The sequence below is a fragment of the Strix aluco genome, chromosome 21 (genome assembly GCF_031877795.1).
Source record: "Strix aluco isolate bStrAlu1 chromosome 21, bStrAlu1.hap1, whole genome shotgun sequence".
Classification (NCBI taxonomy): domain Eukaryota; kingdom Metazoa; phylum Chordata; class Aves; order Strigiformes; family Strigidae; genus Strix; species Strix aluco.
Genome location: NC_133951.1, coordinates 3006984 through 3031544, shown reverse-complemented (window position 1 = coordinate 3031544; position 24561 = coordinate 3006984). Strand labels below are relative to the sequence as shown.

At 48.5% G+C, this 24561-nt stretch overlaps 1 protein-coding gene across 2 annotated transcripts; it reads left to right on the top strand.

Moving 5' to 3' along the window:
* Positions 1-216: 216 nt before the first annotated feature.
* TVP23C (trans-golgi network vesicle protein 23 homolog C) lies at positions 217-7126 on the top strand. 2 transcript variants are annotated; one of them, XM_074847306.1, is made up of 7 exons: positions 217-304; positions 1538-1620; positions 2470-2614; positions 3081-3170; positions 4448-4579; positions 4668-4796; positions 5714-7126. In XM_074847306.1, the coding sequence occupies exons 1-7, from the start codon at positions 293-295 to the stop codon at positions 5744-5746; spliced, it is 624 nt and encodes a 207-aa protein (XP_074703407.1). In that variant the 5' UTR covers positions 217-292; the 3' UTR covers positions 5747-7126. The 2 variants fall into 2 exon arrangements, with proteins under 2 accessions (XP_074703407.1, XP_074703408.1); XM_074847307.1 differs by lacking the exon at positions 217-304 and adding an exon at positions 394-521.
* Positions 7127-24561: the final 17435 nt, after the last annotated feature.

Below are 24561 nucleotides of genomic sequence, written 5' to 3'. Positions count from 1 at the left end.
CCGGGGCCTGGGCGCGGGGGGCGCGGCCGGGGCGCGCGCGGGGGGCGTGGTCTAAGGGCGGGGGCGTGGCCGACGAGCTGGGGGCGTGGCCATAGGCAGTCCCTCAGCGGCCGCCTCCACCGGCCGCAGCGCCTCGCACCGCCCCCGTGACGTCACAGGGGCCACGTCCTGCGCCCCTTGCGTACAGCGCGCATGCGCGAGGGGGCGTGGCGGGGAGGGAGAGGCGGTGCGTGCCGGGATTGGCCGGCGGCGGTGACGTGGCGCGTCAGGCGGAAGTGCGGCCGCTCCGACCATGCTCCGGCAGGTGAGCGGCCCCGCCGGGCGGGGTCAGGGGTCAGCGCGGGGGGCCCGGGGCTGAGGGGGGGGACGAGGCCCAGGACCGAGCCTGGCTGGACCGGGCCGCCGGGAGCGGGGCGGCAGCGCCCGGGCACCGGCGGTGCGAGAGGGGATAGGTGCTCTCCGCTGTCACAGGCCTGCGGCCCCCGGGAGGCCCGAAACACCGCAGCGCCCCTCGGAACGGGGTAAAAATGCGTGAGGAGGGGCGGGGGGACGGGGCGGTTTGGCGCTCGGTAGCGCTGCGCTTGCGTGTGCCGGCTGAGGGGCGTCGAGGCAGGGCTGGGCTCGGGGAAGAGGGTTTCTGGGTGAGAGACTCGGCAGGTCCGGCGGCGCGGTGTCCCCTGTCTGCAGGGCCCGCAGCAGCGGGGCGCCCTGTCTGTAAAAATAATCAGTTCTGGTTCTGTCACCGGTGTATTCACTGAAATGCGGGAGGATGCTTGACTCAGGGATCGCTTCTGTGCATGGTCACGAGCTCTTTAAGAGGGGTGAAGAGACCCGAGGCCAGCTGCCTGGTGCAGAAAGGAGCCTTGGACTCACACTGTGAGTTTATGTAGTTTTCACTCCAAAAAGGCCATTGAATGACTTGAGCGTGTCCAGAGAAGGGCAACGGAGCTGGTGCAGGGTCTGGAGCACAGGTCTGATGGGGAGCGGCTGAGGGAACTGGGGGGGTTTAGTGTGCAGAAGAGGAGGCTGAGGGGAGACTTCATTGCCCTCTGCAACTCCCTGAAAGGAGGGTGCAGAGAGGGGGGATGAGTCTCTTGAGCCAAGGAACCAGCGCCAGGACAAGAGGTAATGGCCTCAAGTTGTACCAGGGCAGGTTTAGACTAGATATTAGGAAGGATTTCTTTCCAGAACGGGTAGTCAGGCGTTGGAATGGGCTGCCCAGGGAGGTGGTGGAGTCCCCATCCCTGGAGGTATTTAAGAGTTGGGTTGACTTAGCGCTTAGGGATCTGGTGTAGTTGGGAACTGTCAGTGTTAGGTCAATGGTTGGACTGGATGATCTTCAAGGTCTTTTCCAACCTAGACGATTCTGTGATTTAATACTGCGGTTTTTGTTTTGCATGTGGTTAAATCTTCACATTCTTCCCAAATTCATTTTGCTCTTAAGCAATACTCCTGGGTAATCAAAACTGTCCCTACTTGGAGTTGAAAACAGATTCTTTTTTCTGATATAATTCTTTGCATCTGTTCCCCATTTTAGGACAGCAGTGATGACATTGAAGATGTGTCTCTCTTTGATGCAGATGATGATGTGTCCAGGAGATCAAAAAAGTCAAAAATAAGGTTAGTGGCCATACAGAGTTTCTAGGCAGAAGTGAGGAAGGAAAGACTGCCTTATGACATCAAAATATGAAACGGCAAATACTTTCTTTATTTGGTTAGAGGTGATGGAGAGTAACTTCTGGATGACTGAGTGCCCGTTCCGGAAGCTCAGTTGGAATTTGTAGGTCTGTGCCATCATGCTCCTGGGTGCCCTCACATTGAATATGTGCTTGTGTTCCTGTGTGTAAGGGGTGGACACTGACACAACGGCTATGTAACGGGAGGTTCTTGCTGTGCTGAGTGCTGGTTCTGGGCTAGTCCGTTCCCCCTTCCCCAGTCTTTGTTCTCAACTGTGTTTGGTGCTGCCCCGCTGTCTGCCATGTCCTGGCGTGGTTGGTCTGGCTGCCTCCTGCCTCGTTCTGCCCAGCCTCCTGCCACAGAGCAGTGTCCCTGGTGACCTCAGCTCTGTACTGCATGTTTCTGACCTGGAAACTGCAGAAATCAGAAAGAAGGGCAAGTCTGCTGCGTTGAGAAATGTGATCTTCAGAGGTATTTCCTCTGTCAGAACCTTTTTAAATTTACCCCATAAAAATTACCTCACGCTGAACAGCAGGTAAAGCTCCCTGTCCCCTTCCACCCCCAATTCTGCCTGGACATGGGGTATCACTGCATGTAGAATGTGTCTTCCTCACGATAAGCTTCTAGTCAGTTTGTTTCCCATATTTGCAGCAGTTGTTGCACACCAGGTTCACGTTATGGTGCTGGTCCTTATCCTGTGAGATGGAGGGAGATGGCTTTGGCAATGTCATTTCTCTGAAATTGCTTCAGTCTTGTCTGAAAGAGCTGTGACTGTACTGTCCTTCATTCCAGGCATCCAGTGGCATCATTTTTCCACTTATTCTTCCGAGTCAGTGCGATAGTTGTCTATCTGCTCTGTGAGCTCTTAACTAGCAGCTTTATTGCCTGCATGGTGACAATTATTCTCCTCTTGTCGTGTGACTTTTGGGCTGTAAAGGTAAGTTCCTCTTATGCTTTTTGTTATCTTCATCTTACTGTATAAGAATAATTGAACAGTGATAGTCATGTCACCAAAAAAGTAACTTTGTGCCTTTCCCACAAAATGATACCTAAAATATCCTCAAGTACTGTGTGATGTATAGCAAAGCATTATGGAATAGTAACTCTTAAGTCTCTGTGCACCTGACTTTTTCTTTGAAAATCACATGGAGAACATATATTAGGGTTTCTTTTAGGGTAGCACAGGCTTCATTATGAGATTGCTTTTGAATCACCAGAAATACACCTCGTAGTAATTTGGTATTGTACTGGACATACTAGAAAATAGTTTGTTGGGGTCATAAGAGCCTTGTAATCTTGTTTTCCCAAATGTGAGGCAAATGAGCCATTGAAAATAGCTGAACTTTGGCAAATGGTTTCTTTTAGCAGAAAGTCTAAAGCTTGTTGCTTTTCTTCTGTTTCAGAATGTCACAGGGCGACTGATGGTTGGCCTGCGCTGGTGGAACCAGGTGGATGATGATGGTAGAAGTCACTGGGTATTTGAAGCCAGGAAGGTAAATTAAATTTTTTTTTTCTTTTAAGTGTTTCTTTTTTATGAAACTCCTGTTAATTAGCGGCTATGCTTGTGATGGTAGATTGCACAACGTAGGCATTTACTTCCAGACACAGATCTGTGACCAAGTGCTTGTTTCATGGAGGCTGCTGAATGAGCTTTGTGATTGTTGAATTACGTTTAAAAATTCTCATGATGGCTTTATGTAAGTAACCTAAAAAATCCACATAAAATGCAGTAAAGGTTGCCATGTCACGTTGTAACCTACAGGTTTTTGGGTGTGAACTTGGAACAGCTGATGTAGCTTTTATCTTCTATAGAAAACTATTGGAAGTAGGAAGAAACATGTACAGCATTTGTCCTGTGCCTTTGCGTCCGTGACGGCTGCTGCTGAGTCTCTAGCGTCCCATCTGTCGGGCACCTCACGACATGTCATGTATTGACCCTTTTGATCCCTATCTTATCTATTTGTGTGGAGCTGATGACACTTCTGGCATGCACATCTGGAGTGAAGTAAAGATAATTTCCTGCAGTCAGGTGGGAAGTCTGCAGAGGTGTAGGGACTTGAACCTAAACCTTTCTCCAGCTGAGTTTGTGCACTCCCTACAGGCACATTCTTTCTCAAAACTGTGTTAGCTTAGAAAAGCTAGAACATATTGGGGGGTGGAGGGAAAGGTAGCCGAACTGCTGGCGATGCTGTACATTTAGCCCTACATTTTTAACCCAGTCCAGATTTTTTAACTACTATAGGAAGAAGTGAGTGCCTGCTTGTGATCTTCAGCTCCGTAAAGGCTTTGTAAAATCAATCGTGTGGTGTGACACACACAGAGGTCTGAGTAAAGAAAAAAATTACCCTACTTTGATGCCTAAGAGTATCAATATTTAGTTCTGCCAGTGCTAGGATTAGTGAAATTCTGGTTGTCTGTGCAGTGATTTGGAGGTAGAAGACATTACCTGTTTGGCTGTTTCTAAGCTTTGTAACTGAACTGTGCAGTAAATGTCATGTTCCTCAAACTTTTAGCCTCAAAAATTCCAAGAGGATTTGATACTGCTGCCTCCACTGTTTCTGATAGAAAATTTACAAAAGAGTCCCTTAAATAAAAATGTTTCTGCAACAGAAGATGTTTCTATGTGATGTAGAAATTGATCTTGAAAGTGCCTGGTACTGTTGTGTGGAGGCAGAAACCAGGGGGCTTGTAGATTCTGAACTGTTTTTAATGACAATGTGATCTATACAATGGAGCAGCCTGTTAATCTCCATTTCCTTTCTGCTTCTAGGTGTCAGCGCAAGGGAGTAAAACCTCATCAGAAGCAGAGTCCCGAATTTTCTGGTTAGGACTAATTACCTGCCCTATGATCTGGGTGATATTTGCTTTCAGCGCTCTGTTTTCTTTCAAAGTGAAGTGGCTGGTGAGTGGACTCCCTCGACCCAGGAGTAGATCCTGTGTGTTACAGGCGAGGCGGTGTAAATCAATGACTGTGTTTTCCTGTGCCTTAGGCAGTGGTTGTGATGGGAGTGGTGCTTCAGGGAGCCAACCTTTATGGTTATATCAGGTGTAAAGTTGGCAGTAGAAAGAACTTGACAAGCATGGCGACCAGCTATCTTGGGAAGCAGTTCTTGCGGCAGGTAAGATTTGCAGGGTTTTGGAAACCCTCCAGTCATATTTGTTTCTGTCCATCAGCTTCCTGACTGCCTGGGCCATGAAAAGAAAGACTGAAAAAGTTTTTTGTAGTTCTGCAGAGGGAACCTTCGCACATTGCTTAGTAAAGTCACAGAGTAACTTGCTAATTATTGGCATCAGGTTCCATTTGCAGCACATTGTGGGTTCCTGTTCCTCAAAATTACTGGAATATGTCTGGTACGTTGGAAATCAGGAACGCATTCGCTGTGTGAACTCCCTTTGGATAATGCATTGCTAAATTACTCCTTTCACTACACTGCTTCCTCTTCAGGTTGTGCTAGCCACAAAACCATACATCTGGAGAGATGTGGCACTGCTGCTTGTGCTTCAGTGCACAGCTGCAGCGTGTGTAGCTCTTAGCTGAAAGGGCTGCTGCTGCCTTTTATATTTTTTTTCACTTCCAACCAGCTCTTCTCAAGAGGTCCTTTTCTGCCCCAGCGCTGGGTTTTCTCCCTTCCACAGGTCCCTGCAGCGGTGGGCACAGCCGAGCCCTGTCCCACTTCTAGGCTGTCATTTAACGTCTGCTTTGACCGAGTTGCCTGAGTGTGCTGTGTTACGCAGACAACTCTGGGGACAGGTGGTTTGGCTGCCCCAGGTTCACAGAGGTTTGCTGGGATTACTCATTAGTGTGATCAGAAGCTCAAACTGTGATAACCCTTCTTGGCTGGCTGTGCTGGGATTGTGCTGTTCTGTAGCTGGATCTGCTTCTGAATGCTTTTACCACTGCAGTGGTTAACCAGAGGCCCAGACCAATCTCAGTCTCTGGCAGAAATTAATGTCTTGCCCCAGAATCGTGGCAGTGAGTGACATAGTTCTGTACTCCCTTTCTTCTCTTTTTTATTTATTTTTTTGCCTTCTGCAGACTGTGGCTAAAGAGGACCAAACAGCATCCTGAGTGTGGTGGAAGCCTCAAGCCAGACCAGATTCACAGTAATGGACAACAGAGAATGTTGCTCTGACCATGAGATTTGGGAGCTGCATACATGAAGTGTGAATTAAAAGAAGTAAATAAATTGTGCAAGACTTCAGGTTAACACTCTGGCAACTTATATTCAATTTTCCACTAGCAGTTTGTGTTTCAGTCCTTTAGTTTTATTAATTAGAATTGATTTGCCTAAACTTCAAATTAAAAAATACCCTAGGTGGCTCTCATACAGGTTTAGAACTACTGGATGAATTAAGAGAAAATTGCTCGACATCCTTCAGAAGAACCGTGCACAAGCTGAGCCTTGTTATCCAAGAACTCCCCCAACTCCTCCAGCAGCTGGTGCCTCAAATAGTTTCAGTTGTGGACGTTGCTGTGTTTTGTTCTTGGAGGTCATTGCTGCTTTGTTACGGAGTTTAGATAGCGCTCTTTTGGCTCTGCCTCTCTCATTCTGTGATTTTTGACAGCGCTGAGATGGTTGCAGTGAAGGACAACTAAAGGAAATGTTGCTGTTGGCTTGGAGGGAAGATGATTGAAGTCTTGTGGAAGCTGCAGAAAGTGACTTCTGAGCAGCTCAGGTCCTATTTACCTGAATCACTCTTGGAGTTCTCAGCAACATCTTAAACCCCTGCATTTATGGGAAGTCCCTGTACCTGTAGGCCTGCACCTGTATGGAAGTAACAAGAGTAGAAGCAGTTTCCGAGGCAGGTTGCACGCGCCGTCTCGGGCCGGAGTGAATCGGGGCGCAGTCGATGGCTCAGTAGTGATGTTGCCATCTGGCGTCGTGTCGGCGCTGCGCAGTAGCGCGCGTTCGGTGCCGTGGCCAGGAGGGTGTAGGGCGACGGGATCTGCAGGTTCCTCACCAGCCCCTCGGCACAGGGTCGCGGGGAGCGGGGACGACGGGGGTTTATGCTTTTTGAATCCATGCAGAGTGCTGTTCTCGAGCTGTGCTCCCCAGGGTGTCTGGGGGCTGGAGAAAAAGCCTTTTGTAGGATTGTGCGGTGTTGGCTGGCAGTGTTCACTTAGCTGGAAGTGGTGTGTTCTGTGTGAAAAGCTGTATGAAAGGGGTCAGTTCCTTCTTGTCACGTAATTCTGTTCAAGGCAGATTGCACTTCCGCAGCAACAGATATTGTAGACTTCAGATGAGATATTTTAAATTAAGAATGTGGTTTCTTTTTGAATAATGGGTATTGTAAATTGTGGGATTGCATTGACATGATTTCTCTCCCTGTACTCTAGCAATATTTGGGAGCTGTACATTTTTTTAACTCTTTGGATTGATACCTTCCTTTTGTAAATATGTATTTATAAAATCTTGAAATTAAAATAATGCTTTGTTTAACCAGACAAGATATCCCTTCTGCGATTCATGGCTGAGCCCTGTTCGTACACTGTGTTCTTGTAACGTACTTCTAACAGGGGTTACTTGTCAAGTTAAACAGTGCTGTTCAGCGAGCACACTTCTTTCACCTGGGGGTCTTGGACAGTTTTCCCTGTGCAAACACTTTCTTCCCAAGCGTGCTGGAGTGGTGACCATGCAGAGCTGGAGGAATTGTCACTGTGTAAGGCTCAGCGGGAGGGGCTGAGAGGCTCCTTCTGAGGGCACTCGGAGGGCCCCTCTGCCCTGCTCCCGTAAACGCTCCTGCCACCACTAACGGGAACTTCTAATCCCCATTGACGTGGAAAGGATGATTTATTTCTCAGGAATGAATGTAAACGGGCCAAATGAAGCCAATCACTGAAGTAAAGGTGCTTCTGCAGCCACGCAGGGATGTGCGAGTGCAGTGTCTGGCCCGTGCGGCGCGAGGGAAGGGAAATCCTGCTCCAGTCCAACGAGCCCCCAGTTCACTGCTGGTGGAGGCACAGCACTGACTGCAGCACAGCTCCAGCCACAAGGTAGTTGTTTTAAAATGTGTTGAAAGTTTTGGACTTAATGTTTATTCCCCCTGCTGCCAAACTTCCCCCAAACTGCTGGAAAGTAGAGAGTGCTTTTCTGGAAGTTGCAGTTTATTTAATCAAGGACAGAGGTATTAGTATGTGCCTTTAAGTATAGACCTCTGGCTTATTTTTACTCTCTTGGCAAACGTTCAGTCTTTTGGCTCACGAGAAGCTGGCATTTTATTGCATTTCTCCACAGCGTGGATCAGGACCAAATTTCTTATCGCTGTTCCAGTTGGGTGTGAGTCTCTCGTTTGATTTTTTTACTCGCTGTGTGCTGGGGTTTCCTGTGAAGCAGGAAGTGGGAGTTGCTGCAGAATGGGGAAATTCTCTGAATGTGCTTTTTTTCGACAAGCCTGGGGAATCCACACTAAGCCAGTTTCTTAAGCATTAGCTGTGTAATGGCCCCACCTAAGACCTCCAGGCCTGGGTGGTGGCTGAACTTTCAGGATTTACAGAAACAGAAATACTCCAAGAGCAATAATAAAATACTATTTGCTCTGAAATAGCAAAATATGCCTCAGATGTTGCAAGCACAGCTGAAAGCCGGGCTTGAAATAATCCTCATTTTACAGGCGGAGCCATTTTGAGTCCCTGAAGCATAGTGTCTTGGGCCAGCAGGGAGCTTGCTCACAGAGCTGGGGACAGAATGAGTCCTGGGGGACATTTGCCGTCTGCTTTGGGGTGTGCGAGGCCTCATCTTTCCCGCGTGTCCTAGGGATGAGCTGCTGCCTTGCTCTTTGGCCGCAGCGGGGACCTCTCCCCTCCTGCTGCCGCAGACCAGCCCTGGTTTGTCCTCGCCCACCATGGCATTGTGCTGTGCTGGGTGCTGAGTCCCCAGGGAAGGTGCCTGATTTCAGGAGCAGAAGCAATGCTTTTTCTGGCCCCATGCTTTAACACATTCCTGTGGTTCATCTAGATATTCTCAAAACACAAAAGCTTTAAGGGCAGTTTTGCCCCTGCCCAGGGGTGAACCGCAGCGAAGGGTGAAGGAGGGATGCTGAGTGTGCAGGGGCAGTCTGGCCCCAGGCACTTGGAGCCTGTCTGTCTTTTCTTCCACGAATTTCTTGGAGATTTGCCGGGCCTGGAGGGCTGCAGGGAAAGCTCTATTGTAGTTGCTTGGCAGAGGCCACGGTCAGCCCTGCTCAGACGGGACAGGACATCCCAGCTGGTATTTCCTAAACAAAAAGCTGCAGTGACTAATGGAGAGTGACCTTTGGGGAGACCAAAGGGAGTGGGGATGCGGGTGAGGAGGGTGGATGTTGGCCAGGACCCAGTGCAGCTTCCAGGCTCCTGGCAGGAAGGAATTTCTCGCTTCCCTCCTGCCTTTCCGTGCAAACAGCCCCAGTTTGGGAGCGGGTGTCCCTTTCCACCCTGCAAAACCACAGCGAACCAAGACCGTCCCCACTGCCCTGATAAGAGACATGAAGGGTAGAGAGAAAGGAAATGCTATTTCTGTTTTACTGATAGCAGCACTTTTATACCACAGAGGACACGTGGGCCCGTCATTATCTGCCTGTGTGTGCCGAAAGCGGAGCGGGTGTGTTAAATGCGATTCCAGTTCCTTCCTGCCCCCCAGCACGGGGCTCGGGGCAGCTGACGTCGGAGACGTGCTGTGCTGGTTTCCACTGCTCAGCCACAGGCTGCCGCGCTCGGCTGCTTGAATTTCCCTCCTGTTTCTCAGAGGGAGGCATCGCCTTTGGGTGCTGCTGCGGAGAGAGTCTCATCCTCATCTCGCAGCAGGTATGTGTGCTCCCAGCTGGTCCTTGCAGCTGCGAGAGCAGCTCTCCGGGTCAGCCTGAACCCATCAAACCCAAGATATGTCTCAAGCAGTAGCTAATAGCTAAGGTCAATAAGGCCAATGGCATCCTGACTTGTATCAGCCATAGTGTGGCCAGCAGGGACAGGGAAGGGATCTGACCCCTGTGCTCAGCACTGGTGAGGCCGCCCCTCGATGAGTGGGTTCGGTTTTGGGCCCCTCACTCCAAAAAAGGCCGTTGAGTGACTCGAGCGTGTCCAGAGAAGGGCAACGGAGCTGGTGCAGGGTCTGGAGCACAGGTCTGATGGGGAGCGGCTGAGGGAACTGGGGGGGTTTAGTCTGGAGAAGAGGAGGCTGAGGGGAGACCTCATGGCCCTCTACAACTCCCTGAAAGGAGGGTGCAGAGAGGGGGGATGAGTCTCTGGAACCAAGGAACCAGCGCCAGGACAAGAGGGAATGGCCTCAAGCTGCGCCAGGGCAGGGTCAGACTGGCTCTTAGGAAGGATTTCTTTGCAGAAGGGGTTGTTGGGCGTTGGAATGGGCTGCCCAGGGCAGGGGGGGAGTCCCCATCCCTGGAGGGGTTGAAGAGTCAGGTTGACCCAGCACTGAGGGATCTGGTGGAGTTGGGAACGGTCAGGGTGAGGTTCATGGTTGGGCTGGAGGAGCTTCAAGGGCTTTTCCAAATGAGATGATTCTGGGATTCTGTGATTCCATGTGTCTAGCAAAGACTATATGGAAATCGCAAACACACAGCCACGCTTCCAGTAACACCTTTTGCACCTCCACAGGTTTGTGGCTCCCTCTGTCACCTGGTGGATTTTGCTGCCATTAATTTGACTGATTCCATTCTGGGACCATGCAGACTTCTAGTATCCGCGATGGCCTGCAGCAGAGCGCTCCACTAATTAACATGGCCTTTGCTTTGGATTCTTTCACAAAGTATTAATTTATAAATTATCCAGTTAGTGGCTATTAATGCCAATAAGCATCTCATCCCCCAGCTGCTTGTTACATGTTTCAAAGAACTTCATAGACTCATAGAATGGTTTGGGTTGGAAGGGACCTTAAAGCCCATCCAGTCCCACCCCCCTGCCATGGGCAGGGACACCTTCCACTAGCCCAGGTTGCCCAAAGCCCCATCCAACCTGGCCTTGAACACTTCCAGGGAGGGGGCAGCCACAACTTCCCTGAGTAACGTGTTCCAGTGTCTCACCATGCTCACAGTAAAGAATTTCTTCCTTATATCTAATTTAAATCTACCCTCTTTCAGTTTAAAACCATTGCCCCTCATCCTATTACACTCCCTGATACAGAGTCCCTCCCCATCTTTCCTGTAGCCCCTTTAAGTACTGGGAGGCCGCTCTGAAGTCTCCCCGGAGCCTTCTCTTCTCCAGGCTGAACCTCACAGGGGAGGTGCTCCAGCCCCCTGAGCATCTTCGTGGCCTCCTCTGGTCCCGCTTGAGCAGGTCCGTGTCCTTCTGATGATGGTGCCCCCAGAGCTGGAGACAGCACTGCAGGGGGGTCTCACAATAGATCTGCTCCATGATCCTGCCAGGCACAGAGGTGACACTGACTGGTCTGTAGTTCCCGGGCTCTTCCTTTTTCCTCTTTTTAAAAATGGGGGTTATGTTTCCCCTTTTCCGGTCAGTGGGAACTTCACCAGGCTGCCAGGACTTCCCAAATATGATGGATAGTGGCTGAGCCACTTCATCTGACAGTTCCCTCAGGACCTGCAGATCATCTCACAAGGTCCCATGGGCTTGTGCACCTTCAGGTTCCTTAGATGGTCTCAAACCTGATCTCCTGCAGTATTTGCCGGGTGACACTCCCCTTGGCAAAACCCACACCGATGCTTTTCAGCTTTTTGTATCTCTGTGGATCCTGGTCTTTAGAAGTCTGCACAGCTTGCTCAGTATAGGAGTTGGATTTTCTGGTCTGTTATTCCTCATATTTCTCTGAGAATCCTTAAAAAAAACCCAAAAATGCAGTATCACGCTTGCCACCTTCCACCCATCTGGCACCAGGACAAGCAGTCGGTTTGTCTGGGGATTAGTGGCTCAGTTGGTCCATCCCTGAGCCCTCCGGACTCCTCCTGGAAACCTCCTTGGCATGCCGAATTATTCCTCTTTGTGTCGCCAGCTTGCTCAAATCTCATATTTAGTTCATTTTGGGTGAGTTATTTAGATTTTTTTTTTCTCTCTCTTTTTTTTTTTTTTTTCTCCAATCACAAAGCAATGTGTAAACAACTCCATAGTAACCACTGGAGTACATGAGTCATCCAGCTTTGCTGCCACAGGACATACTCACTTGCTCTTGCCTACTTTATGTTTTCAGATTAAAGGAGGGTTTAGTTGTTGAGACGGTTACTCACGGTTTCCTACTGAGCGTACGATGTTGAGACTGGCCCTTTTTTGATGGTTTGTATGACTTCTCCACCGTTAGATAGATCTTCCCCTGCAGGACCTTCCATGCTTGTCATCTGTCCCCTCTGCTGTAACATTTAAAACTTCATTTAAGTTTCTTTTAATCAGTAGCCAGAGTACATTTTGCTTTTGTTGGAGCCCTCCCGCACATCTGGACCCTGTTTCAGAAGGAATTTGAATCACCTGCTGAAACTGCCTTTGGTCTGGGGACTTCCACACCCCCTTCCCAGCATCCCGAGAGCCCACGGGGCTGGAGGTGCCCAAACCCACCTGCGGGCAGAGGTCCCAACCCAAAACCTAAAAACTCTTTGGATGAAGCAAAAACTAACCACCCTTTTGCACAGCTCTTCGGTATGTCAGCCCTTGATTTCTCATGTTTTAAATTGCAGGTGATACCGTAAAAGTCGGTCGGAGAAGAACTCTCTAAAACTCAGAAGTCAGAGTGTTAGAAAGCAGGCATTCTTTATTTCAGCGCTGGGTGCATGGGGGATCTCTCCACCAAACATGCACACCTTAAGCCAGTGAAACCCCGACGTAAATGCAGGTATCTCATACATATTCACAAGGTCTTACAATACAAACATACGTATTCATAATGATGTGTAATTAGTCCTGGAATTTCTGTAGCAACAGTCTCTTCCGTAGGCCATAAATGTATCAACATTGTCATGCTTTCCTCCATCTTATCGAAACGTGATATGATGCACATCCTTGATCGGTGCCATCTTCCTTGGTTCTTGGTTTGATGTGTGATGCATATCCTTGAATGGGGAGTCATCCTCTGGGTTGCAAATCACAGGTGCCCCTTGTCTGCAGAGGTGCAGGTGTCCTCCATCTCCGGGTATGCAGATCTCCTCCATCTCCAGGTGTCAGAGGCCCCAGTCCTTTGTCCTTGTTTTACAATTCAGAAATGCCTTGCTTTTACAGCTCAGAGATGCCTTGCTTTTACAGCTTAAAGGAATTTTAGTTTAAAGTACAATTTAAGTTTACTATAGCTAACTATTTTACAGTTATGCTTAACTTTCTTAATATACCTATATCATTCCCCCCTTTCTCTTCACGGTTGCAGAATTTATATGATGCAACCTAAAATACTTACTTATCAGAGCTAAGGTTAGTTCTAAGTATAGATTAACAGGTTATACATTCTTATAATATACTTATATAGATATATAAAGCATGTCCTTCACTGTAAATACATAATATGATTCATAATTTAGACTACAAACGTCTATTACAGCGGTTACAGCAATCACAGCACTGAATAGTTAAACAAGTTATTATTATCATAACAATAATCCCCAAAATTAAAACAAGTAATTGTTTCAGCCACTTGAAATTGGGTAACCAAGATGTCAGTGTATTCCAGATTTCTTCAAAGCCAAGAGAAGTATCATCTTTCTGCACCTCATGTAGTACACCTATCTGATGACATGCCTATTGGCACTCCAAATCTGGGAATTATTTCTTTTAGTAATATTTTTGCAACCTCCCGCGCTTTGTTGGTGCGGCAGGGAAAAGCTTCTGGCCATCCTGTGTATGTATCTACTAACACCAATAAGTATTTTAGACTTCTTTTTCTGGGTAATTCAGTAAAGTAAATTTGCCAATACTCTCCTGGAGCTCCCCCTTCTATCACTTTTCCAAAGTGTATCTTATTCTGTGTTTTGGGATTGTTTTTACAACATATTTCACACCTCTCCGTAACTGACCTTATGGTTTCTACCATATTTCGGCCAATTATAAATTTCTGTAAATGTTTCAGAAGATTCTCAGTACCCCAATGAGCAGAGTTATGTTCCTTTTTTACCACTTCATATAATAAGGTATATGGGACTACTACTAAACCTGAAGCTGTTACAGCCCACCCACTTTCTTTCTTTTCGGCTTCTAATTTTTCAATCAGTTTTAAATCTTTATTATCATATATCGGATGCTCAGGTAAATCTAACTGATGTTCTGGGACTAGTGCCTGAACTCCTATTGTGGTGCCTTTTCGTGCAGCCCGTTTGGCAGCTTCATCAGCCAGCCTATTTCCACGTTGCTGTTCGCTGTCTCCTGTCTGATGTGCCTTGCAGTACATTACAGCGACTTCCGCAGGCAGCTGTACACTCTCAAGGAGCCTCAGGACTTCTTCCTTATGTTTGATTGCTGTTCCCTGTGATGGTAAAAGTCCTCTTTCTTTCCATATAGCTCCATGACCATGGATTACTCCGAATACATATTTCGAGTCAGTCCAGATATTTACTTTCTTTTCTTTGCTCAGTTCTAATGCTCTTGTCAGAGCAATTAATTCAGCCTTTTGAGCGGATACGCTCGGTGACAATAGTTCAGCTTCTATGACATTGGTCACAGTAGTCACTGCATATCCGGATGCACGCTGTCCATTTATAACAGAACTACTCCCATCTGTATATAGTTCTAGATCAGGATCAGGCAAAGGTGTATCTTTTAGGTCTGTTCTGCTGGCATATACTTCTTCAATGGTTCGCAGACAGTCATGTTCCAATTCCTTTGCCTCTTTTAAATCATCAGACAGGAAGGTTGCAGGGTTTAATATAGTTGTTGTTTTTAAGGTTGTGTCATCCTGGTCTAGTAGGACAGCTTGGTATTTAAGCATTCGGCTCGGGGATAGCCAATGATTCCCTTTCTGCTCCAAAACTGAAATTACCATGTGGGGTACATATACAGTTATGTGCTGCCCTAGGGTAAACTTCCGAGCTTCTTGTATTAACATGACTGTTGCTGCTACTGCTCTCAGGCATCCTGGCCACCCCTGACTCGCGGTATCTAGTTGCTTAGAGAAGTAAGCAACTGCTCGTCGTAAGGGCCCGAGAAATTGTGCTAGCACCCCTAAGGCTATTCCTTTCCTTTCATGCACAAACAGTTCAAAAGGCTTCTCAATATTTGGCAATGCTAGCGCTGGTGCTTTTAACAGTGATTGTTTTAGTTCTTTGAAGGACTGTCTTCCTTCTCTAGTCCATGCTAAACAGGAATCAGCAGAGGTTTTTAATATCTCATATAACGGTCTCACCATTAGTCCGTAGTCATCAATCCACAAGCGACACCAACCAGTCATCCCGAGGAAGGTCCGCAGTTCTCGGAGAGTCCTGGGTTCTGGGAGTTGACAGATGGCCTTCTTCCTTTCGGCTGACAGCTGCCGGTGTCCTTTAAAAATCTCAAAGCCCAAATACATTACAGTCTCTTGGGCAATTTTTGCTTTTTCTCGCGACACCCGATACCCACTCATTCCCAGGAAATTCAGAAGGCTAATGGTTAACTGCAAACATTCTTCCCTGGATTCTCCAGCTATAAGGATGTCATCTACGTACTGTAGAACAACGCCTTCCCGATTTTCTAGTCGCCAACCCTCAAGTTCTTTGGCAAGTTGATTTCCAAAAATAGTCGGACTGTTTTTAAATCCCTGTGGAAGCACTGTCCAAGTGTATTGGGTCTTTCTCCTGGTTTCTGGATTTTCCCATTCAAAGGCAAATAGGTCTTGGCTCTCTGAGGCCACGGGAATGCAGAAAAAGGCATCTTTTAAATCTAGTACAGAAAACCATCCTTGTTTATCTGTCAGTGTGGTCAGTAAAGTATAAGGATTTGCCACAACTGGATGGATATCCTGTACTATTTGATTGATTGCCCTCAAATCCTGAACCATCCTATATGTTTTCCCATCTGCTTTCTTTACTGGCAATATTGGGGTATTGTATTTAGATTCACATTCTCTTATTAAGCCATGCTTTAAAAATTTTTGTATGAGAGGTAACAATCCCAATCTAGCTTCAATCTTTAAGGGGTACTGTTTCAATCTTACCGGTGTAGAATCTGGTTTTACATCTATTTTCACAGGCTCTGCTATCCGGGACCTCCCTGGTACCTCTCCAGCCCAAACAAGAGGGATTACTGCTTCTTCTACTTCTTTTGGAATCTCTTCTTTATATTCTTTATCTTCCTCCAACAAAAATATTGAAGCCTGGACATATTTAGATTCTGGTATTAATACTTCTCCATTTTTGAATTTAATTTCGGCCTCCAATTTTTCTAGCAGGTCCCTGCCTATTAGAGGTTTTGGAGCTCCTGGTAAGTAGAGGAATTCATGTGTTACCCATTGTTTTCCAATTTTGAATTTTAATGGTTTGAAAAAGGGCCTCTGTTCAGCTTTTCCCATTGCACCAATTATTTTTATCATATTATCCCCTAATTCATGATCTTTTGTATTTAAAACTGAAAAGCTTGCCCCTGTATCTATTAGGCACTCTACTGCCTCATTTCCCAGCTCAACTGTAACCAGAGGCTCTGCTGGGAGAGAGTGCTCCGGTCCCCTTCAGTCCTCTAATGTTACTATAGGTGCTGCTCCTTTGTTCTTCACTAATGCTGGGCATTCTCTTTTCCAGTGTCCCCTTTCTTTACAATAGGCACACTGATTCATGCTCAGAGTATTCGGCAGTGCTCTTCCACTTCCCCTGCTTCGTGTCCCACCTCTTGTGTTCACAAACCTTCCCCGATTCTTCTGAATATCCTCCAAAACCGCTACTAACTTAGCATTAGTCTTCTGTGTCTCCTCCTCTCTATTTCGATATGCTATCCATGCTACTTCCAGCATCTTTCCTAGATCTCTAGCCTCTATCCCCTGCAGTCTCTGCAATTTTCGCCTGATGTCATCCGTGGCCTGTCCCATGAATAGGGAAGCCAGCTGTCCTGCCCCTTCCTCTGATTCGATTCTCAGAGTAGTATATTTTCTAGCCGCCTCTTTTAGCCGATTTAAAAAATCAGTTGGGGATTCGTCCTTATTTTGCTTGATTTCATATAATTTAGACCAATTAACAGCTTTTGGAGTTGCATGCCGTATCCCAAATATGACTAATCTTTGGTAACGTATAATCATTTCTCTATCATCTGGATTATTAGGATCCCAGTTTGGATCTACTAGGGGGAAGTGCTGTTCCACTCGCCCCTGCAGTGCGTTTGTGGCTATTTGACCTTCCACATGTAATCGCACTGCCCTCCGAATCATTTCTCGCTCAGTGCTATCAAACAATACTTGTAGTATTGCCTCGATATCTTGCCAATCTGGATTTTGAGTTTTAACTATCATTTCAAATGCACTGGCGACTTTCTCCGGATCTTCTCTATAATTTCCAGCGGCTAGTTTCCAATTGTTTAAATCAGAAATTGAAAATGGAACTTTTATAAAGACCGGGCCGCTATTCCCAACTGCTTGCCGCAAGAGAGCTTGTAAAGGAGCTGGCAGCTCTGCTTTCTGTCTACTCCGAGTTCTTTCTGAAATAGGCGTGGAGCTTTCTGCTTCCACTGCCTCCTCTGACTCATCCCTTCTTTCCTGCCTTGCTTCAGCCTGCCTGTCAGTTATTCGTAATCTCGGTGCAGTCAACAGGTCTAAATCTTCCTCTATCTCCTCCTGAGTCCATTTTAAGCACCTCTGCCCAATACTACGTGCGGAGCAGCACCTTTTTAATTCCGTCTTGCCCCTTTTGTCTTTTTCTAATGCCAGGACAAGAGGATCTGATGGGGCAAGATTAATTCCACACTTTTTCTGCCACTCTGGATGTTGCCGTAGTGTGAAAAACATATCAGCATACATTACTTCATCCCACTTTCTTTCCCTTCTCAAAAAAAGCATTAGTTGTAGCAAGGTATCATAATTTAATGTCCCATTAATTGGCCATTTTTCCCCTTCATCCAACTTATATAGTGGCCACCATTGATTACAATATTTTATCAAATCCTCCTTTTTGGGAGAACCCCCGGTACCTCCAATATGCCTCCAATGCTGTAATATACAGCCTAAGGGGGATTTCTTTACTATTCCACCCGTGGAACTTCCAGCCCCCATTGTACAGAGCAAATAAGATATATATCAGTATAGCAGCAAGAAAAATGTGTATACAAAATAGTAGCAAAAGTATATGCGTGTATCAAATACAATATTTAAATAATTAATTCAACAAGAACCGCGGATCAGGACTCCGCACTCACTTCGTACATAATTGTACGTCTCACACACGACTCACACAATCACACAAGTTTGAGAGCTAAAGACAGTTGTTTCACAGCAGCTGCTGAAACAAACCAAACAAAGTTCACTTCTTACAAAGTTACCAAATACACCAAACAACCAGAGCATATGCTAAGGAGCTATATTCCCCTTGTGGGCCCGTTCGGGGCGCTCCCTCCCCGTTTATTCTGCACAGCTATGCACCTGCCACTTATAAGCAGGAAACCAGAAAACCAGAAAATTTTAAAATCCTGAAAGAATGCCTTTACTTACAATTTGAAGTTCTTACTTCTGGCCCTTCAGTCCAGGGATCAGGGTCCCTCTCCGAGAAATCCCGGTGCCGGCTGAGGTTCCGTGATCCCAGGATCTGTAGAGCTTCAGAAGCAGAGTCCCATCTGGGGTGCCAAAACTGATACCGTAAAAGTCGGTCGGAGAAGAACTCTCTAAAACTCAGAAGTCAGAGTGTTAGAAAGCAGGCATTCTTTATTTCAGCGCTGGGTGCATGGGGGATCTCTCCACCAAACATGCACACCTTAAGCCAGTGAAACCCCGACGTAAATGCAGGTATCTCATACATATTCACAAGGTCTTACAATACAAACATACGTATTCATAATGATGTGTAATTAGTCCTGGAATTTCTGTAGCAACAGTCTCTTCCGTAGGCCATAAATGTATCAACATTGTCATGCTTTCCTCCATCTTATCGAAACGTGATATGATGCACATCCTTGATCGGTGCCATCTTCCTTGGTTCTTGGTTTGATGTGTGATGCATATCCTTGAATGGGGAGTCATCCTCTGGGTTGCAAATCACAGGTGCCCCTTGTCTGCAGAGGTGCAGGTGTCCTCCATCTCCGGGTATGCAGATCTCCTCCATCTCCAGGTGTCAGAGGCCCCAGTCCTTTGTCCTTGTTTTACAATTCAGAAATGCCTTGCTTTTACAGCTCAGAGATGCCTTGCTTTTACAGCTTAAAGGAATTTTAGTTTAAAGTACAATTTAAGTTTACTATAGCTAACTATTTTACAGTTATGCTTAACTTTCTTAATATACCTATATCACAGGGTCGTGCCCTGATGTTTGATTTAATTAGGAGCTGGAGCTTGGATGTGGGACGGAGAGAGCAGGGGACTGGGACTTCGCTTGGATCCTGCTCCATCCCCAGCTCAGAGACCAGATCGCTGTAGGTGGGGTCTGGCATGAGCCGGGGCAGGAGCGCGGCATGGAGCCGGCTGCAGGGTGGGGGACCTGGCACCGCCACCTGGGCTGTGGTGCCTTCCTCAGGCATCACACGCCACGCTCAGGTTGATCCCCCAGAGGTCTCCTGCATCCTCTGTGAGAAGGACACCCCAAATCCCGCTGCTCCCAGCTGCTGCGAGAGCAACCTCAGCGGAACAGGAGGGAGATGCAGGATCTGTAACGTCCCTGTGGGGTTCTTCTCTCTGTTTGTGGCTGGGTGGGGAGTTCAGCATCCCCTGGGGTGCCAGGGGACTGGGCAGCCTTTAGGGGACGTTAAACCAGCCTTTTTGTCAGTCATCCCCTAGAAAACACCTCTTGCTGCCCTTAAACACAAGGGATTATCAGCAAACATCTGCAGCAGCACCGCTGGGCTGACCCGGCCGTCGTGTCCCTCACGCACTTCAGTTCATCCCTCTCCTATCTAAACCCGTACGGCGGCAGAGGGAGCTCTTATGCTTTATTTTTTAAAAAAAATAATTAATTATTTTTTTAAAATGGGGCAATGGAAGTTTTCTGGAAGGGCTTGTTGGAAACGCCTCAGTCCTGCACTGTCAGAAGCACCAGGAGCAACCTGCCAGGCTGGCGCATCCTATGCGAGCGTGGGACCATGGTGGGAAGGGTGTCACCTCCCCGGGCGTCACCCCTGGCCACGGCCACCTGCCCTCCCGCACCTCGCAGAGGGGTGACAAAGAGGGGAACAATAACCAAACCCACCTCTCCTTCCGTTAATGCTCCCTCTGAGCTTTCTGGGGCCGAGCGGGGATATAACGGGAACATGATTTCACCGCCCTGATGTTACAGGGTGGTGTGAGCAACCACTTGAGTTGGAAAAAGTAAGTAAAAAGCAAATTTATTCCCAGCTGGGTGTGTGTGTGGTACCGGCCGGCTGGATTGTCTCCTCAAGCAGACCTCGCGACTGTCCTGATTTTGGGGAATAAACTCTGATTTAAATAAATGCTTCCTAGGAAGCGATTCAGCCCCGTGCCCAGCAGCAGGTGCCTGTGTGTCGGGGAGAACATCTCACCCCGCTGCACCCCTGTGGGTCCAGCTCCCCTCCCCAGGACGGGTGTTCCCTGGAGCCTTGCGGTGGTGTGCAGGGGTTTGGGGCGGGGGGATGAACATCCCCATCAGCCCCCAATCCTGGTTCGTTAGCTCGGAGCGCAGCCTCCTCCAGATCCCGGGGATCGTCCTCTTCGCAAGCACCTTGGCGAGGATTTGAACTGAGGCCCCTAAAGCTGAGCAGAGCTGCTCCACATCCACCAGTGTTCAGTGCTCTGGCACCTGCCAAGGTTAGCAAAACTAAACCGTCTTGGCTTATTTTTGCTCCCAGAAACCAGAAGGGAATTTTACTACTGGTTTTAGTGGGAGCTGCCAGGTTTAACTGATGGACATCACAATAAAAATCATGTCTGCTGCTTCCAGGCTCAACCAACTATCACTGATGCTTTGAAGCGTCAGCAGCTAAATTCTTTCCCTGCCATTCAAATGGTGACATTTTGGGATGATAGGACACAGGGGACAGGACGACCTGCCCCCAGTGGCTGTCCCAGCCCCCAGACCAGGAAGGTGCAGCAGCATCAAGCGGTGGGTGCGCTTCGCTTGGTCCAGTACAAAGCAAAACAGATCAATCCACATCTTTTTTGTGGTGGATTCAGCTTTCCTTTGCATGGGCGGGGATGGGGAAGGTGACCCCATGATCCACAAACGGGTGGTGATGAGGGGTAGTGAAGAGCCAGGGCAGCACCTCTCACCCCACACAGCCCCCCGCTGCAGTGATGCTGCGGGGTGCAGCGCTGCTCCCCAGCACATCTGTCCCAGCTCAATGGCTTTCCTCAGCTGACAACCATGGGGCTGCAGCACCCTTCTCAGCACAGCCCTGAGCCCAGGTCCCCGGAGCCCTTGGGAAGGTCCTTGGGAAGGACCCAGCTCCCTCAAGTCCTTCCCAAGCCTCCCACTCACAGTGCTGGGTCTGACTGGTTTTGGTCATGGTGAGGAATAGCTGTCACCTGCTCAGTGACATTTCAGTGCAGGGCCACACTTTCAAACCCCCAACGTCTTACCAGGTCTGCATATCCCCCTGCCACAGCCAGTTCCTACCCATGAACTCCCAAATCCATCATGACCTGGTTTTGCAGTTGCTCCTTATCCCTCGTGCTCCAGGCAAACGGTTCAGCCCCTCTACTGGGGTGGTCTCACTGAGACACGTCAAATACAAACATCCCCAGTGTAATTTTTGGCAACGTCAAAGTTTCTGGCTTCAGATATATCAACAGGACTTGTCATTACATTTAACTGCTTTCCCCTACCCTCGCTCCCACAAGACCTTGAAGTGCTCTTATACGATTTTAGGGTATCCACAAAACAACCAACCTGTTATCCAGGCCTCGGATTTCATTTTTACGAGGCAGGATCGCAGTTTGCACACCGCAGCCTCGCCCAGCTGACGTCCCCATCCATGCAGATCTCCACAGCACCCTCATCCTCATCCTCCACCAGTGTGGCAAACACCATGACCCACATGTGTCTCGTGGCTGCTGCTCACTCAGGTCTCTCTCCAGGCGTGGGGCCACACGTAGATGTCTGTGTGTAACTCAAGGGTTGGGCTCAGCAGGGTTTGGGGTTTTATATTTTCCTTAAAAGTAACAAGAAATTATTTCCTCTCCCCTGTGACCTGTTGCCATCCCCCCCCGTGGATGTCTGTGGATACCAGCACTGATGAAACCGGTGGTACCCTGCCCCCCTCCCACCACTGCAGCAACTGGGGTCAACCCTGAGTTCTTGATCTTCAGCCCCAAGTTTGAGGTCTCTTTGTTTTAGCAGGTGTGACACTACTTTAGCCACAGAGGACTTGGCAAGCTTTCCATGCAGGTTATGTCAGCACCACAGGCTGCTTGCTGCCCGTGCCCCCGGCCTTGCTGAACATCAGCGATGTTGGGTGTTGGCACTGATGTTACGTGGAGCCTTGAGTGAGGGACTGGGGCCACCCAGGAGACGTGGTGGCTGAGCAGGGAAGGAGTTGCAATCCCTGGGCTGGGCTGATGCACTTGCTGGCATAGATCTAAGGTGGTTGGAGAGGAGCCTGGGGCCTTCTCCATCCGAAATCCCCATGTGCTGGGATCCTTGCTGTACTCACCAGCACCTTGACCACCAGGTGATGATCATCAGGGACAGCGCCCAACTTACAGCTGCTTTGGCTGCTGTGGGCACTGAGGTGGAAACTGCAGAGGAGGCTGAGACCTGGAGCTCGATGGACACGTCCTCCAGGACAACCTGCGGGGCCATAGGACAACACTGGCAAAAGAAAACTAATTCCCTTCTCAAAGCTAAAGGAAGGCTGTCCTGTGCCCAGATTTTCAGTGTTTATTGGCACTGTGGTAATTCTTAGCAGCCCCAGCCACAGCCCCTTACAACGCACATGGGCACCCCACAAACACTGGAAGTAGAGATGGCTCATGGCCAAAGCAGAAAGTGATTCTTGATTACGTGGACAGGAGGAAGGAGCCCCGCAGGGACTGCAGTTCACAGGACTTCCTTTTTTGCAATATTGGTTTGTGTCCACATTAAAAATTCAGACTCTCTTTCCTCAGAATTGTTCTTCTTCTCAGAAATAGGTGACTTCATGGCTTGACAAGGATCAGGGGGGCTTCTTCTCTAAAAGAGATGATGACTGGAGAGCTCAGGCATGTCCCACCTGACTGCCTTCCCCAAAACACACGGCAGCAGGAGGTATTCTCTGCTTGCAGCCTGATTCCCCCTGGGGAGGGAATAGTGCAGTGACCAGTTATCCTGCTTTTTACTCTCAAATGAGTGAGATCCTTTCATACAGGAAAATCCGAGCCCCATACCAGAGCCAAACACACCGTGTTATTGAGCCCTTGAAATTAAAAGTGTCTCAAGCATAAAACTCACCTGGCTGAACTATAAATCAAGCCACTGCTTTCAGGCAAACTGAACTTGCATACTTATGAATCACCCCCTCCTTGCTTAATCATTTTGTATTCAGAATATCTTAAAATGAATATACTTGTATAAAAGTCCATTAAAAATGAGAGTCCAAATGACTAAGGGATGATTGCATCTGCATCCAAGTTTGCAAGCAAACATGGGCATTTTTTAGGAAGAGCAGTCATCCTTCAAATATTTCTGCAAAAAAAAAAGCCCAGGCGGGGAGTGACTAATGGGAGTGGGCAGGAATGGGCTGATCCACGCAAGTGCCTGGACGAGGAGCTTGCAAAGAATTTGGCTGTCACTGCCTGGCTCTACCTTGTCCCATGCAAACCTGGTTGGGTGAAGGCAGATTTCTCTGGAAATAAAAATGTTTCTGCTTTCTGATGACCCTTTGTCAAACGAAGACCTCACAGAGGAAAGCCTGCAGCAACCCAGTGCTGTGCAGTGCTTTGGCTCAAAGGGTTCGTGCTATGCTGGGGACCACGACATGGGTGGGATTGCAAACCAAGGGTGTCCTCTGCTTCTAAAACATCAAGTTTGCCTTTATTTTCCTGCTGAGAAAGTCCTTATAAAATTTTGGCTGTGCTCAGGACACTGTGGCAGCAGTAAGCAGGAGAAATTCAACTTTCTGCACTTCCTCTACAGCAAGGTGTTCAGGGGCCGGGATCTCTGTGGGGTTTGGGGCTGGGGAAGGTGGCACCCAGGGCAGTCCCGTAGGGCAGGCATGAGCAGAGTGCACCTGACTGTACTCCTCTGTGACAGCAGGACAGAGACATCTCATCTCAGAGCAGCGCAACACGCCTACAGCTAACCTGGCGGGTTGCAAAGCCCTCGACGTGTCACTGCTCAGGAGGGACATGCACCCGGTCCAGATGGAGATGTGCTAGCTCGGAAACTCCCCTTCGCAGGCAGAGCTTGGGTAAACCTGCCGGTGGCAGACGGCAGGGCTGCCTGGAGATCTGCTTGTGTCTTGGGCCTGCACCGTGCCAAAGCGGGATGTGCCAAACACCAGCTGTGGTGACCTCTTGCAGAGAGGGGGGATGAGTCTCTTGAGCCAAGGAACCAGCGCCAGGCCAAGAGGGAATGGCCTCAAGCTGCGCCAGGGCAGGGTCAGACTGGCTCTTAGGAAGGATTTCTTTGCAGAAGGGGTTGTTGGGCGTTGGAATGGGCTGCCCAGGGCAGGGGGGGAGTCCCCATCCCTGGAGGGGTTGAAGAGTCGGGTTGACCCAGCGCTGAGGGATCTGGTGGAGTTGGGAACGGTCAGAGTGAGGTTCATGGTTGGGCTGGAGGAGCTTCAAGGGCTTTTCCAAACGAGATGATTCTGTGATTCTGTGACTGGCTGCCCCGCTCCAGCAGTGGCTTGGCCCCACGCTCGCTCCCCTCCCTGCGCACACACCCGCCCCGCTGGAGCTCGCTCTGTACACGACTGTGCCCAGGGAAGGATGGTTTGGGAATAGA

Excerpts from the sequence above, each read along its gene's own strand:
- TVP23C (XM_074847306.1), top strand. Across the intron at positions 4,580-4,667 it reads CTTTCAAAGTGAAGTGGCTG|GCAGTGGTTGTGATGGGAGT; the intron begins GTGAGTGGACTC and ends CCTGTGCCTTAG. Across the intron at positions 4,797-5,713 it reads GGAAGCAGTTCTTGCGGCAG|ACTGTGGCTAAAGAGGACCA; the intron begins GTAAGATTTGCA and ends TGCCTTCTGCAG.